General features: G+C 35.7%; 1 protein-coding gene across 3 annotated transcripts in view; it reads right to left on the reverse strand.

Annotated features, from left to right (window-relative positions):
- Positions 1 to 10,149: 10,149 nt before the first annotated feature.
- The window catches only part of LOC114265730 (protein PHLOEM PROTEIN 2-LIKE A1), a 31,403-nt gene continuing 24,405 nt past the window's right edge, over positions 10,150 to 17,147 (reverse strand). For 2 of the 3 annotated variants that reach the window (XM_082919738.1, XM_082919739.1), the window contains exons 5-6: positions 10,525 to 10,566; positions 10,150 to 10,385 (exon numbers count right to left, since the gene is read on the reverse strand). In XM_082919738.1, the coding sequence (XP_082775864.1) occupies positions 10,317 to 10,385; positions 10,525 to 10,566 (111 nt within the window). In that variant the 3' untranslated portion in view covers positions 10,150 to 10,316. Of the gene's footprint in view, positions 10,390 to 10,524; positions 10,567 to 17,147 lie in introns of all 3 variants that reach the window. The other variant, XM_082919740.1, reaches the window with a different exon arrangement.

Raw genomic sequence — 17,147 nt, forward strand, 5'->3', positions numbered from 1 at the left:
ATTTTAATTTCATGTCTTGAAGGAAGATAGAAAAGAGTTTGAAGTCAATTTTATGTAAACAAAAATAAATTAGCAAGAAAATGAGTTAGGTTCCTGATTATGGAAATTAATTTAGAAATTAATTATTTTGGGTTTGATTTTGAATATCTTATATGAATTTGAATCTTATTGTTACATGCATGTAATTTGGAGAAATTAAAGAATTAATTCATGAACATGTTTAAGGTTAATCAATATGGAAATAATTACATGCATAATGAAGTTTTTAAGAATTGAGCCATGCAATTTCATGTTTTGAAGAGAATGAAGAATATTATAAAATTAAATTAAAAAAATCAAGTTTATGGAAATTTGGGGTTAATCCTAAAGTTAGACAAGGTTTTGATTTTATTATGAAAGATAGGAATTAGTGTAATTTTAAATTTGAATCCATGCATGTAATGTAATTTAAGAGTTTTATTTAATGTAAACTTGATATGGAATATATTTAATTAGTTAGTTTTATTTGAATTACATACATGCAATGTTTGTTAGGAAAGTTGACAAAAAAATGAAGAATTGGAGCTAAGATCAAATTTATGAAGTTTAATTAGAAATTAATTATTTTGGATTTGATTTTGGAAGTTGTAATTAAATCAAGCTCCATAAATTATATGCAATTTTATTGTGCGTTTGATTTTGAAATGACTTTTAGAATAATGAGTTCATGGGTTTTGATTTAAATATTGTGTTTTAATATTTTGAGCAAATAATTTATAAATAAGTGTTTATGTTTTCTAAAGTATTTTCAAAGTTTTGATCAAGATTAGTATGGGTTTAAAAATCAAAAATGCACTGGGAAGCTATTTTTGAGAAATTTAGAATTCTAGAATTTTACAGACTACTCGAGCGGACTAGCTACTGCTCGAGCACACATTGAAGGCTTCTAATACTTTTGCCATCTTTTACAGACCACTCAAGTGACTAAAGGTTCGAGCGAGCGAACAATGATTTTCAGCATAATTTGAAAAATTACATTTAGCTCATATTTTTATTCTCATCTCTTCCCAAGCATTTTAAACGTGATTTATGGCTCATTGAAGATTAATAAGCCAACAATCAACATAACTTAGTTGGTTAAGGAATAAGTCATTAAATTAATAGTAATTGATTAAGAAGCCAAATAAGAAATTGGTTTATACAGAAAAGAATGATTTAGTAATGAAAGGGGTATGTGAAATGAGAACTCGATTCATTTGATTGAAGAAAGGATAAGCATAGTAGACCTTCGGATTATTTAGACAGAAAACAAAGAAAAGTCAAGTTTGATTAAGGAAGTAATATTGTGTTTCAATGTGTATATATTATGTGTTTGTGTAGGTCACGCGCTATTATCTGCCTGATCTGTCTGATCTGTCTGATTTGCTTATGCTGCTATCTGTGTGTAATAACTTTGTTAAAGCTATGTTCAATTATAAATATTTTCTGAATGATAAAAGATGATCTGTTTTCTGAAATATTATTTTTTGCATGAATGAATGGTGTCCAATGTTTCTGAAATGTATTCGTGGCATCATTAGCTTCATATGACACCTATTATCTATTATGTTACGTCCCAATTATGGGTCCATTGTACGTCTCATGAGCCAACTATTATGGATCCTTATGTATATGTCCCATTTTATGGGTCAACTGTATGTCTCATGAGCTAATTGTACCGTCTCCGTGCATGTGAGTCACCTATATGCCTTTATGGTCGTTCCTTTATGGGTAAACTGTTTCTACTAGTGCTAATGGATGTACCACGTATGATTAACTGCAAATTCTAATTATGAGTATGATTCTGAATCTATTTCTGTTGTGAACTTTGATTTCTGAACATGATTATGAATCCATTTCTATTAACTACTAAATTCTTTTTTCTGTAACTGTTATGGACAACATTCATTAAAACCTTTTACTTTGTTATTATTCACTGGGCTTTAGCTCACTATATTATTTATGTATGTAGGTGATCAGGCGCGTGACCAGGCTTAGAGACGTCTGCCTAGAATCTGTTCTTGTCAGCCAACCTGTGTGCTTCTCGTGGAGGTTCCAGATATGTCAAGTGGTTATGGCTATGTGATTAAGTACAAGTTTTGTTTTCTTGTTTGGTTAAACAAGTCTTTGTTATTTGTAAATAGGGTTAAGTCCCTTTTTGTCTAATCTGTATATATATGATGACGTAGGGATGATGTGCAGATATGTATATAAAAATTTTAAAATTTTTCTGTCTCATATAAGTCTGCACAACTCAATGGATGTAGTATATTTGTTATTTGCTTCCGCTAGCCCTTAATATTATGTTAATCTGTCTCAGAGGCCTTCGGTAATCCTATGATTACTGGCCGGTTACGATGCTAAATCTATAGGGGCGAGTTTGGGTCGTGACATTTCACGTACAGTAGAGTAGTCCTGAGATGCTCATATGATGAGGGTAAGGAGATTAGCAAGATAATTGCCTTATCTTCTTCTTTGATCTTCACCCCGGTAGACTCCAACACCATCGTGAGCCTATTGAACTCGTCCAGATGTTTAGTAAGGTTCACTCATTCTGTCATTTGAAGTGCGTGAAACTGTTTCTTCAACGATAACCGATTTGCCAAGGACTTTGACTTGTACCTCATTTCTAACTTTGTCCATAGCTTTGCCGGATCTTCTTCATTTATGACTTCTCTGAATGTGTTATTCCTGAGATATAACTGGATCATGCTATTTTCCAGTGCTCTTAACTCCTTCCACTTGTCATCACCCATGTCTGCCGGTTTGTCGGACTTCTTGTTGAGAGCTTTCACCAAGCCCTCCCGCGTTAAAATGTTTTTCACCCTTTGCTGCCATAGGGTAAAGTCATTATTATCATTGAAAGGTTCTATCATGAAACTTGCACCTTTTCCTACCATTTTGATCTCCTCAAAAAGAACCGTTCAGAATTTGACTATTCTGATCTCACGGTTGCGACCAGAACATCGTTCTTACCTAGGAACACACTTCCTTTCTCTTTAGGGGCCAAAATGAAAATTTCCAAAAATTCAGTGACTAAATTGTAATTTTTGAAAACTTCAAGGACCAGATTACAATTTACTAAACTTCCAGGGGCCAATATGTAATTTTTGAAACTTTCTGCTGATGTGGTAGATTCGCCGACGTGGCTGGGTCACGTGGCGCTGACTGGTGATGACTTGGCAGTGAGTTGGCGCTGACATCAGCTATACCCAAAAAAGGATATACAATTCCACAAATGTTGTCTGAGGGACTTGAACTCTAGACCAAGAGGTTAAGACCAAACCACTTGACCATTGAGCCAAACTCACCCTTGTGACAATATTTTCCCAGATAAATATTTAAAGTATCTGGATTGGATACAAAATGCCCATCTTCAACCTCTAGCCGCGAGTGGGACTATGGTTTAGAGTTGACTTTACGCGCCAAACTTTGACCGGCGCATGTGGGCCACCGAACATCCTTTTTACCTATTGTTTCTGGGTCTAGACTCTTCTCGTTGAGACCTTCTTCCGGGTATGCACAAAAGTGAATTTCAAGCAACTTTATTTCTGGCAGTTTTGAAAAAACAAAGTATCTGAGCCTTTATTTTGCCTCCTTGCTCAACCTAAACTTTGATACCAACTGTTGGAATTTAAGGCAACCCACCTAAACTACTAGAAATCAAACACACAATAACGGACACAAGATTTGCGTGGTTCGGCCTCAATGTCTACGTCCACATAGAGAACCGGAGATTTCTAATAAAACAAATAGAGATTACACAAAGGATGAGACACTCTCACTCAACTCACACACTCTCTACTGCTTTACACTCTCTGGTTTTTCTATCACTCTTACAGAGATATACACTCTCTTGTAAATCACCTGTGTTCTTCATTTCCTGTATATTTTTCCTCTTGCAAGTTAACTCAAATACATAGAGGGAGTTAAAGATAACAACCCATACTTCTCCCATGTGAAGGTATGTCTTACTACCTCCCTATGACGGCTTGTCTCCCTAGCTCCTCACCCGCCATTGTCAACAATTGGTGGCTTCTCTACATTTCTGCCAACCAATGTCAACAATGGTGGCGGCCTCTATCCACATGGGTGAACTTAACAACGGTGGATATGATGATGATGATGATGAACTTGTTGAATTTGAAGATGTGTTAGAGAAGAATCTGATAGAACGACTAATCAACGACGACGATAAAAGCCTCCGCATGATTTCTCTGGTGAGCGAAGATGCTATGGGTAAGACAGCTCTGGCAAGGAAGGTTTATAACAGACTTGATGTTCGTAGCATTTCAAGTGTCGTGTTTGGCTCCATGTTCCAAAAAATATTGAGTGCAAGGATCTGTTGATTGTCTTACTCAAACAGATTCCGATGGAGTTGTTGAAGGGGGTAGAGCTCATGAGCGTGGACGAGCTGTCTGCTCTGCATTTCCAAACTTTAATGGAGCTCAGGTTTCTAATAGTCTTGGATAATGTCTTCTCGTTTGATGTCTGGCTCATGTTAGCATGTCCCTTTGCAGACGTCGCCAATGGCAACAGAGTCAACCTTACTACTCGCGACTCTAAGATAGCCTCGGATGTTGATCTCTGGAGTCACCCATCACTGGGAATTGTTCTTGAACAAGTTTCATGTAGGCAGACATTATTATGATACAGATACACACCACCAATTGAACAGTTACAAGGTAAAATTTTTGAAAATATATGGCGGTTTGCCTCCAGCAATTGTCCTGCTCGGACCATTGTTTTCAACTATACAATCTAATGAGTTGTTCAATGTAATTGATCGTCTTTTAGACGACTTGGGAAAACTTTATTAATCACCTCTCTCGAATATTATAGCTTTAAGTTTTCGTGAGCTATGGTCTAAGTTGAAGCTATGTTTTCTTTACTTGGCTCGGTGCGGAGGCTGTTGCAATTGTGGATTGCAGAGGTGTTTATGAAAATGTCAAGTACCCAACAACCTAAAGATATAGCCAGTAAATATTTGAAAGAACTCGTGTGCAGAAACATGATCGAAATAGCAACGAGGAAGGAAGATGGAAGGCATAAAACATGTCGAATGCCAAGCTTTCTTCATGATTTCTTCTTTCCAAAATCGATATAGAATTTATTCACGCCCACCATTGCAAAGAAAATTGTACATCTGTAGATTCACCTACTTAGCTTAATAAACGTTCATCAGCTCAGCCTAATATAGTTGCACCCACTGATCACCCTAATACAAATTCATGATTCACCTACTCAGCCTAATATTGTTTGTTTATCAGATGTCTGTTTTAAAGCCCAAAAGAGAGGTACATCCAATGAAGAAATCAATGAGTTACTTAAAACAATTATCAATAGGAGGAGATCTAGAGGTTTTGTGTTGATGAAGGTGCTTGATCTAGAAGGTGCCCACAGACCTTCGCTGCATGCAAAACTCGACAAGTTTTTGAGCAACTTAAGGTACATAAGCTTACGATGGACCGGTATAGACTCATGCCCAGAATCTATTGGCAATCTACCGTCACTACAAAAAATTAAGGTTTTAGAGACTAGAATTTAGGGACAAAATTATTTTTTAGGTACCAAATATTTTTGTTGCGAAAAGTGTTGTTATTATATTTTTAGTAACGAAAATTGAACATTAGTGATGAATTATTATCTTTTTGGAACCAAATTTTTTGTCTCAAAAAATAAACCATTTTGAGACCAAATTATTTTGTCCCTAAAAGTCAATTTATTAGTAACATTTTCAAAATTTTGTTGCTAAAAGCCTTGTTTTTTACTTTTCGCGATGACCTTTTAGCAACTATCCTCACGACGATAGAAATTGGTCCCTAAATGTCTTTTGCAACAAAATTTTCACTTGTAGAGACTAAAAAATTTGGAACCTGGAGACTTTAGATTTGAAGTATACTAACATAACCAATCTATCGAGTTCCATTTGGACGGCGAACAACCTTCGACATCTGCTTATGAACGAGGTGTCCATTTCGAAGCCATCATCATCAAAACAGTCTTCAACTTTGAAAATTTTAAAATCCCTGAGATATTGATTTGTGATTATGTGTCAATTTTAACCCATAAATAGCAATCCTAATCAAACAATCAAAGATAAATTGACACAATGATTTTAACGTGGAAAAATCACAATTGGAGCTCCTCCAATTGTGATAAAAAAATCATGGGCTAAAGTCACAAAACAATCCACTAAGAAGACAAAAAAGAATTACACAAGTGTACTCTCAATTACCTAGCAAATCCACACCCAAATTGAACCGACCCCAATGTGCCTCTTCCACCACCGTCTGTACCTCAGAATTATCTTGTCCAACGTTGAATCCACGATGATAAGCCACTCCAGAATCCACCAAAGCTTTAGGTTCAAATTTCACAGAATCTATCAAAAAACAACTCTCTCTTTTTTTAATAAAACAAAATAAACAAAACCTTTAATATAATCCACTCAATTCATGATATAAACTCTCACAGATATCAAAGAAAACAAGCAAGGAAGCTCCAGATGAAAACCCTAATACTCAAGTAGAAGATCTGGAAGCCGTACCCTAGAAACTGAATTAATCGCAAATTTATAAAAAACGGAATCACGATCTCCACTCGAGTGCAGGAATAGACGCTCGAACGGTCTGACTAAAACGCGTGTTTTAGAACACGGATCTACACTCGAGAACAAAAAAGGCCGCTCGAGCATAAAAATACAACTCTCAGTACTTTTGCAGGCGATTGAAACTTCTGAAAGGATTGCATCTTCGCTCGATCCCTGACATAATCAGCGAAGTGGTAAACATAATAGGATTAAGATCACAAACTCCTCTGCATAGGCACAATTCGGGTTGGATTCGCATCTAAATACTCATAGCCTCACTGAAATAAAAGATCGAATAAAATTACAACTGAAAGGAGTCTTGTCAAACATGATTTCCAATTACAAAAACCTAACAAACTTCAATGTCAAACATTCAGACCTTAATAGGCCTCCTTATCGATTTTGTGGACCCCAAAGAATACGGCTTGAATGGGTTCACCAGCCTTCGGAAATTGGGACTGATTTGCCATTCAAGATCATCAGCGGAGAAAATAGCCGATTGCATCTCACAACTTAACAAACTTCAAACTTTCAAGCTGAGATCAAGAGATCATCAATTCGGTCAACCTTCAAAGCTCATGATTCTTGACAATCTAACAACCCATCCGTCTCTCTCAAATTTATATTTGTTCAGAGTGTTCGAGGTTGGAAACCTTCCCAAAAACCTCAAAACCCTGACACTGTCAATGTCGAAAATTGAAAATGATCCAATGCTGAATCTAGGGAAGTGTCTGCCTCAGCTGAACATACTCAGGCTTTTTGCTGACTCTTTTGTAGAGAAGAATGTGAATTGTCTTGGTGGGGGATTTCCCAAACTTCGTGTGTTGAAATTGTGGGTGTTAGAAAACCTAAAGGAGTAGATCGTTGAGGAAGGTGATATGCCCAAACTTGTAGAATTAGAAGTTAGAGGTTATGAAAAACTGGAAAAGTCAAAAGGATTGGAGCGGCTGAGTCACCTCAAGGAATTGACTTTAACAAACATGAAGTGGGAATTTGTAGAAGATGTTAAACAAAATTTGGCGTCCATGGGCAGATCGCGCATACTACTCACCAACTTCAAGTCTTGCACCACTCTTGCATGTAAGTCTTCTCCTCTTCTTCTTCTTCTTCTTTCTTTCTTTTTTTTTTTTTAAATTTTAAATTTCTATCTATAATTATATTTCTTATCTTTGTTTCTCATTCTTCGACAAGACACACATGAGTGAATTTCACATACATTTACTAACGAGAGCCGCTTTGTTTTTTGTCTTGGAATGAGAAAATAAAATAATGAGTAATGTTACACTTCTTATCTTTTCATACCACATTCAATATATATACCATCTCATATTCAATACATAATTGGCATAATAGGACCCAATAACTATAATTAAAATGAAAGAGCCAATGATTTTACGACACGTGTAATTTTACATTTTTTTAATTCAAAATTTAAAAAAAAAATAGTTTAGGAGTTTTGACTTCATAGATCTAAAAATGTTTTTGTTTATATTATATTATATTATAATATATATATATATATATATCTTTTTAAGTCTCTCCTTCTACACTACATAACAAAGAAAATCATTAGATTACACACAAAAAAAAATATACAAAATTTTGATACCCATAATCACAAATCTTTTTTCCATTAAATCTTAAACTTATGGCAGTTATCAAAATTTCTGCCATCACTAAAAAATGAAAATGATAAATAAATCAAATCTTAAAAATATTGCAGATGATCAATAAAGGGCTTCTAAGTATATTAACGTTTTTAATGTAGGATTGGCGCTCATGGAGGCTGGAGTTGGGACAAAATGGAGTCTTAAATATGGTGTGCTTTTTTTCTCTTTTTTCTTTTTAAATTTTTTTGAGGCCATTTGCTAAATCACTACTGTTCATGGCACTGTGCTTTTTATGTAAAATAAGTTGTAAGTTTGTTTTTAACATATTGTTGGCCTAAATAAATTGAAAAAAATAAGATTAAATACACTAGTTTTGCCCCATTTTTTTACTGTCCAGTCGCAATGGAAGTTATTGTGAGTAGGCAATAAAAAATATGATAGAAAATGGTGTCTCTAAGAAGACTGTTAAATGAATTTTGTGACAAAATTTATTTTACCCCTTATGATTGTTGGAAAAATGATTTGGAAATCATTAATAGGTGAATGAGAAATTGACTCTAAAATGCACCATTTGAGTATGGTTTTAAGAAAAATTTTATTTAATTTAAAATTTAATTTTTATTTAAATAAATTTGTATTTTTTGGGAATATTTTGAACCAGATTCAATACAAAATTCAAACCTATTTGTGAGAACTATCATATTTGTTATGGCTGCACCTTTTCCGGGGAAAATGATGTGACTCGTTCAAAAAGTCATCACAAACATTCGAGGACTCACCAATTCACCTATATAAATAGACTCACATTGCATTCATTAATCATCGAATTCATCTTGTATTCATTTCCTTTTGACACTATGTCTTTCTGTAAGAGAATTCTACACAGTAAGGTTCACCAGACTTGCAGTAATAGTGCTGCTACTGCAAGGTTCGATTGTTGTATCTTAGGAGATGAATGTCCAATAAAAACTCGCGAGTACCATAGTAGAAGACAAATTTGTCTTAAGGAAAATTATGTTCAACACAAGCCCTGATAAAATTGTTTTTGATTTTAGATTTATACAATCTTTTTGTAAATTTTCTACTTCTCTGTGAGTGTTTTGGTTTGGTTTTACCCAAACAAATTATGTTGTTTTCAACTTATATTTTTATATATAATTTGATAATATATTTAATACAATTATTACGTGTTTCACACAATACAGATAAGGAATTGTTCCAACAATGATATGGCCAAATAGCACTTTATCTCTCTACCTTTTAGAAATATCCACATGCCTCCAATGTGGTTTTGGCCAAAATTGCTATGTTATAATTTTTTCTATCCAAAAAAATGGAGAGTGTGCTACACCAGCATGTTTAGAATGTAAGGAAGAAATTTCTTTTGTTAAAATTAAATATCAATGTGAAAAGATCAAGGTTTTAAATAAGGGAGAATTTCAAAAAAGTGGAGTGTTGTCACAATCCAAACCCGCTCCTATGGGTTTAGAGTCATGATCGGCCAACAATTCGAAGATTACCGAAAGCCTTTTAACAAAATCACAATATAAGGGGCTAGTAGAAGCAAATATATAAACATACATTGTCCATTGAGTTGTGCAGACTTATATGGGACAGAGAAAATTTCATCTTTTATACACATACATACATACATAATCATATTGTAGGGGTCAAACCCAATATACAAAACATTGTTATTATCCTTGAGTCCAAACATCTTAATTAACAGAAAGAAAATAAGAACTTAATCCTCGAACACATGAGCTTATAACACTAGACACTTCACAAACCTCCACATGAGGCACAAAGGTTGGTTTGACAAAACAGATCCAGATAAAAGCCCTTAGGCCTGATGTTCATGTCACCCACCTATACATATATATACAGTGACCTAAAGCCCAGTGAATAACATTAAGGTAAAGAGGTTAGTGAACGAATTCCAAACATTTCATAATCATAAAACAAATCATAACATAATCGTTCTCATATCTGAACATAATAATGGTACATCCAACAAAACATAACATATCGTCTTCTGACTAGAGTAATCAGTCTTGGAGACCAATTATCAAACATAACACCACTTTGTCAAATGGCTATCGAGATCTTGTAATCATACATATGTCATGGACCCGCATTAACATGTTGTCCCTCATGACTTGGGACTTCCTTTGGATGCCATAGTAGATTCAAAAATAGGACATTAGTTCACTTAAACAAAATATCATTTCAGAAATTATAACTTATCAAATAACATTTCAAATATAATTCACATGAACATATCTTTACAATAACGTTACTCACAGTGGACTTCCAGAAACGGTTGATCAGTCTTCGAATCTTGACCTACAATCACAGACATACATAGCACAAAACATGTCTTATTATTGTACATTCATATGGCCAACATGGGTTAGCTTTGTTTACATTAACTACTTATTCATTCCATGTCACATAACTTGTTCATATTGAACTACATATTCGGATCGAATAATTCTTCTTTTCTTTTCTAATTCAATTACTCATGTTGGTTTCTTACTTCTTAAGCCTTAATGATTCATAAGTCATGCCTAAGAATGCCCGAAAATAGATGGGAACGAAGATATGAACTCAAAACGTCTTTTGAAAACATGCTGAAAGTAAGTTGTTGGCTAGAGCCAACTTTTGGTTGCTCGAGCCAACTTATGCAGACTGCAAAAGTACTGGGAGCTCGTAATGTTGGCTCAAGCCACCACTTGGTTGCTCGAGCCGTCTGTGAAATTTCTGAGTTTTAAAACACAAAGTTTGAGCTGCAAAAATGTATTATAACTTGTAGAACCTTACATGACCATTCCAAACTCATGAAAACACTTGGACAACACTTAGAAACGTCTTTAAAATCATGAATTCAAGGTCAATTTACTACATCAAAGCTCAAAACTTTCATGCATATAAGATTTTCAACCCCTTTTATCTTATACTCTTCAAAACATGGATTTAACCCTCAAATTCATGAAGTAGAACTCTTGAAGCTTTAGAAATCAATGATGCATGTGTAAATTAGCTTCCAAATCATCATGGGTGATAGGATTCAAACTCAAGAATGGCAAAATATGGCAAAATCATGCGTACATGTAGAATTATTTCAAATTCTTTTTCCAAAGCTCATAAAACATGAAATTTACTCTCAAAACTTTGTGAATTATGCATGCATGTACAATTCATCTTCTAAATCCAACATGAATGACATGAATCATGTTCAAAATGATGAAATTAAACAAAACTATGCGTGCATGTATGAATTGACTCTAAATTCATCATCTTTAGTTCAATTCTTGCACTTAATCACAAATTCCTCTTGAATTGATCTAATTGATGGCTTAAGTTCATAATTAAGCTTCAAAAATTTACCTAGAGCCTTGAATAAGCCAAATTCTTGTAAATCTTAGAGTTTCTCTTCTTAATCTTCCAATTCTTTAGCTTTCTCTCTATAAAAGTGAATTCACTCTCTCTCTCTAGAATGAATTTTCAGATTTTTGAGTTCAAATTTGAGCTTAATCACACTTTTCCTTATATATATACTAGGTAATTGGCTTAGACTAATTAAACATGCTTAAGGTTAATCAATCTCACTTAAGTTTAATTAATTTAATCTAATTACTTTAGTCTGAATTAATTTTTAATTAAAATTCGTCATAGGTTCTAAAAATTATGCTGATCACAATAAATTAAACAATTTCGGTTTCTGTCACCTTTACGACCCTCAATTTCGGATTATAGCAGAATTTATAACAGATATGTCTACATTCAACAGATAGGCATTCAAAAATCACATAATACATATTACAACTAAAATTTAACACCTAATTAATTAATTATAATCATGATATGCATTTTGGGGTCATTACAAGTGTAGACCAAATGATTTTGAAACAATGGAAGTACAAGTGATTCATACATAAATTTATGCAATAAAGATTTACACTGTTATCATTTTTAAATTAATTTTTCTACCCTCCACGTTTTTCATATTCTCCCTTTAAATAACGGTGGTGATTATTGCAACGGTAACGGTAGCTTTGATACGATTGCGGAGTACATAATGGTGGCGGCAATCGGATTCCTAAATTTTTTAAATCTTTGCACAACATTAGAAAAACATATCAATAAGCATGTTTTTATTTCAGAATCACATTTAGTGAGGTTCAAAATAATTTTTAGTATTTTTGCTTAGTTTTAAAACATGATCCAATACTTATATACTTATTTTTATATTAGTTTTAAGTCGATCTGAAATTTTTTTTCTATCATTGAATTTATCTAATCTTCTTTGTTACTAATTATACTTATGGATAACTTCTAATTTGTTAAAAAAAAAAAAAAAAGTGAAGTACATTAAATATTAAAATAATTGTCCCGTAAACATCAATTCAAAATACAAAATGTCAACATAATTAGGGGCGTAACCAGGAATTTTGTCCAGGAGAAGCCAACATATATACATAAAAAACACTGAGTTAGTTTTGGTACATTATTAATTGAACATAATTTCTTATATAAACGTGCAATAGAAGTATTTCACGAGAAAACTAAATAAATATAACAAATAGTTTTTTTAGTTGTTAAAAGTTTTGAACTATTAGATCTCAATATACAATCGGTTAAACCATTGTTTTAAGGTATTTTATTGATTGATATAATGTAGTAAATAAGAAGTGAAAATTGCTTAAAGCCTCTAAAACATAATCCTTAAATTTACACTCAATGACGTTGAATGTTACATGTCAATTAATATGTTTAGAAATCAATCAATTAAAACCCAGCCCCTGCAATGTTGTTGTGGACAAATTTATAAGTGAAGTTTTAGATTTTAGATTCTTTAAAATTACTCATAAAAAAAATATACATACCATTTTATTTTTTAAATTTAAAAAATAAGTGACATGCACCTCTTGGATTAATAAAATTGACTCGATAAAATTGATACTATTATTTAAAATGTGAAATAATTAGATATCATTTTCCATTATATACTGAAATATTAATGAAATAGAAAATTAGTAAAGTAATTTTTATAAATTTAATAAACCATCCCATTATATATTTTACAATTGTTCTTTAATATAAAATTAATATTAAATTATAAAAAATCAGAGGGGGTCGGGGCCCTCTCGGCCCCTACATAATTCCGCCCCTAAATATAATGTAAAAGTACATAACATGTAAAAATTTGTTCAATAAATTTAATATAAGAAAAATAGATATAAGTTAATATTCAATTATAATTAAGCAAAAACGTAACGAAATATTGTAGAACTTGAAGATTGGATATTCAAATATGCATAGATAAGATTTTTACTTAAATTCTATGTAACTAGAAAAGAAAAAGAAAAAGAAAAAATAGCATTATATATAAAATTTAAGAAAAAAAATGTAAAAAAGTAGAAGTGTAATTGTCATAATGGCCGTAACGCAGCAATGTAACGGCCGTAACACTGCTGTGGCGACAATGTAATGACTGTTACAGCTATTACGTAACAGTGGCAGCCATTACGGTTGTAGATTTTTACCGCATCACTATGACGACTATAATGGATAGTGGTAACTATTACAATCGTTACGTAACGATATTACCTAGCTGTTGTGGCCGCTTTTTAAAAAACATATATACCTTTTTCTTGTTCTCCATCTTCTTCTTCTACCTTTGACTCAAACCCTAAACCTAACTCGTCTACCCCTTCAAACACTTCCTACGCCGTTAAAGTGTCAAATGAAACCACTTAACAAAAAAGTTGAATATAAAAAGTTAAAAGGAAAGGAAATAAATTTCATTTTGATGGAGTGTCAATACAATTACAAAAGATAGAAATGTACTTTACTACTTCTACTTCTACTCTTTCCAAGTATATCATTTTTAGAATTATAAGTATTTGAATTTACTCCTGATGTTACTGCGTGCTCCAGAAGGAACAGTCCGGGTTGATCCACGCTTCTCAAACCGTTGTCCGATTGATGATGCCCACAGAGAAACCTACAAAAGAGTTCAACGGGGAACGGGGAGTCCCCCAGTGAATCCTCCGACGAGCAAGGTAGAGAGGTGAGAGTGGTGAAGATGTAGAGAGAGGATGGAGATAGAGAACTTAACCTTCTCCTTGTTGTCGAAGCCTGCTTATATCCTTTGTTCATCACTTCCTTGTCCACTTTGAGCTGTCATGTTGGCCGAAAGTCTATGTTCTAGCTTGCCTTGTTCATGGTGAGGCTGTTATGTTCCGACGTGAAAGGTTATCGTAATAAATGCTGTAGGGAAACTCATTAATGGCTGATGTGTGGTACAATAACTCTGCAGGATCTTTGTCTGCTGATGTGGTTGGTTCTTCACTTGCCAAGTGTTTAGATGTCATTGGTGGTTGGTGTAACGTTGGGTTTCAAGAATGTTGGGTTTTAGTATTTGAATCATGGACTGGGCCTTAAGTGGGGGGCCATGTCCTTTATGGGCCCACCCATGTCAGTAGTCCCCCATTCCCAAGTGCCACATCAGTCCAATGAATGGAATAAGGAAGAGGACGCGTTTTAAAGCCGTGAGGCCGACAGGGTCCTGCGCCCACCCCGGCAAAGCAGACAATATCCCATCGGGGTGCGAGAGGTCAGAGGGTTGTGACAGGTTGACGGAGAGAAGACCGACCAGAAGGTAGGCCGAACGCGAAGGATGACCGAGTGAGACGATCGGCCGAGAGAGGGCTGACCGCGAAGGGTGACCAAGTGAGGAGGCTAACTGAGAGGAGGGTCGATCGCAAAGGCTGACCGAGTGAGAAGGTCGACTGAGAGGAAGGTCGATCGCAAAGGGTGACCGAGTGAGAAGGTGGAGTGGCAGTGCGCGAGGCTCGAGGAGCGGCGGGGCATGTGGTGATGTGAAGTGGAATAGACGGGGTAGGGAAAGGGGGCAGTGGATCGTGGTCATACACGTGGCGGAATCTCATGGTGGGGAAGGCAATGCGTTTAACAAGAAACGAAGGGATATGGTAATATAGGACGTTGAAAGGGCGGGTTAGGAAAAAATTTTGAAAATTTTCAAGCTGGCGAAATTTAATCTTAACCCTTGGAATAAAGGCAAACCTTAGGCGTTTGGGATTGTTCACTTTACTTACCTTTTTGCCAAAAACCAACACGTCCCAGAAGTAAGCTCATTGTTTCCAGTGATACACCTCTGCAACACTTTGCGAACCTCCTCGTGCCAGCGTTTGAAGCTATTCGCAGACACATAGGAGAGATGGCTCGAGACAAAGTGCCAACCACGAGACTAGACTTTTTAGGGGATGACGACGCATTGGAGCTAGCAGAACAGTAATAAGCAGAGCAAAGGGAGGAGATGGGAGTGGGGCAAGTGGTGCGGGACCGTCCGACGACGATGATCACCGTCCCTAGGCCAATTAGCCAAGTGGAGCCAGACCAGTGGCACACCATGGCCGACAAGTCCACATTTACGGCGGAGGAGTTAGAGGAGGTACGAAGGAAGTACCAAATTCCGGCAGAGATAGAGTTGAGGGTGCCCACATCTAAGGAGAAGGCGTCAGATGCGCGGCCGATAGAGTTCTCGTTGTACGAAGAAGCATTGCGGGCGGGGCTGCGGTTGCCTATCCCCCCAGTAGTGGTAGATATACTAAATCGACTGGAGGTGGCGTCGAGGCAGCTGATGCCCAACACATGGAAAATTATAATGGCCTGTGCAATCACATGGCTACGGGCGACCGGGGGAGCGGCGATGACAGTGAAAGAATTCTTTTCTTACTACAAAACGTCCGATCAGCAAGAGACGTGGGTGACTTTGCAGGCTGTAGACGTCCCCGAACGCCCCGGGAGGACGAGTCCCCTCGTTCTGTTCATATAGGGCTCGCTACAGTTCTGACTCTCAAATTGTCACGGTTCTTAATCTGAACCAAAGAGTCTAAATCCGGCAAATCGTTTTGAGAAAACAGATTTTAGAAAAGAAATGCCAAACATGGACTGCTTTGCCAGATATAGAGTCGCCACCTAAATATTTTTTATGGGGGAATTTAGGAAACCCTGACTTGGTGCCAAAGGCCACGTGTCCGTTATCACCAAAGTTGCCTCGGCTCGGGAGCTTGGGTACGATTGGAGAAGGTCAGCTATGAGCACCCCCTCTCGCCCGATCCGAAGATCGGCCTCTACTAACTGTGATATCCATTTTTGAGAACGTTATGTGTTATTCCGGTTATTAGCCTAGATTTACTATGTTATGCGCACAACAAACAAGTATAGACCAAATCGCCTAAATTGGAACAAAACATTGCATATCCGTTTGTTTGGAAAACGCTTTGGAATTTGCTACTCACAAGTAGGCTAAAATACGGATTTCAACGAGTTATCCCAACTCAAACAATCCAACCTCCACCCACAGGCATTCAAGCAGTTCATCAAATAAGCATCTAGCCTCATGGTAATCATGCTATCATGTTAACGTTCACACTCATGTGAGATGCTAAAGCATAAAGAGCTCACCTAGTACTCCGTGCCAAAACAAGAACATGTTAGCAATCATGCATGATCCAAGTCCATGTTTAAATGCCTAATGCAACGCATACGGAATGCCACTAGAGTAGGCTCGGCTTATCTATAAATGACATGTGAAATTGCACAAGTAGCATGTATTCAAGTTAGATTTGAAATACTTATGCAGTTAGTATGATGCGCCGAGCCTGGTGCATGCAAGACTAATGAATGATGCACGCATGCATAGCATAAGGTATACTAAAGTAAACATGTCCTAATACTAACCATCAAAGCAGGTAAGTAAAAGGGAGAAAGAAGTGGGGGTTGGAGGACATGCACACACGCACCCACACTTATTACAAATTCACCCTCGCTCAGAGGGACCAAAAGAATAATACAAATTAATTAACCTACAAGCTAATTAATTATTACAGACCACC

The sequence above is a fragment of the Camellia sinensis genome, chromosome 3, assembly GCF_055761805.1.
Source record: "Camellia sinensis isolate YWXY chromosome 3, ASM5576180v1, whole genome shotgun sequence".
NCBI classification, from domain to species: domain Eukaryota; kingdom Viridiplantae; phylum Streptophyta; class Magnoliopsida; order Ericales; family Theaceae; genus Camellia; species Camellia sinensis.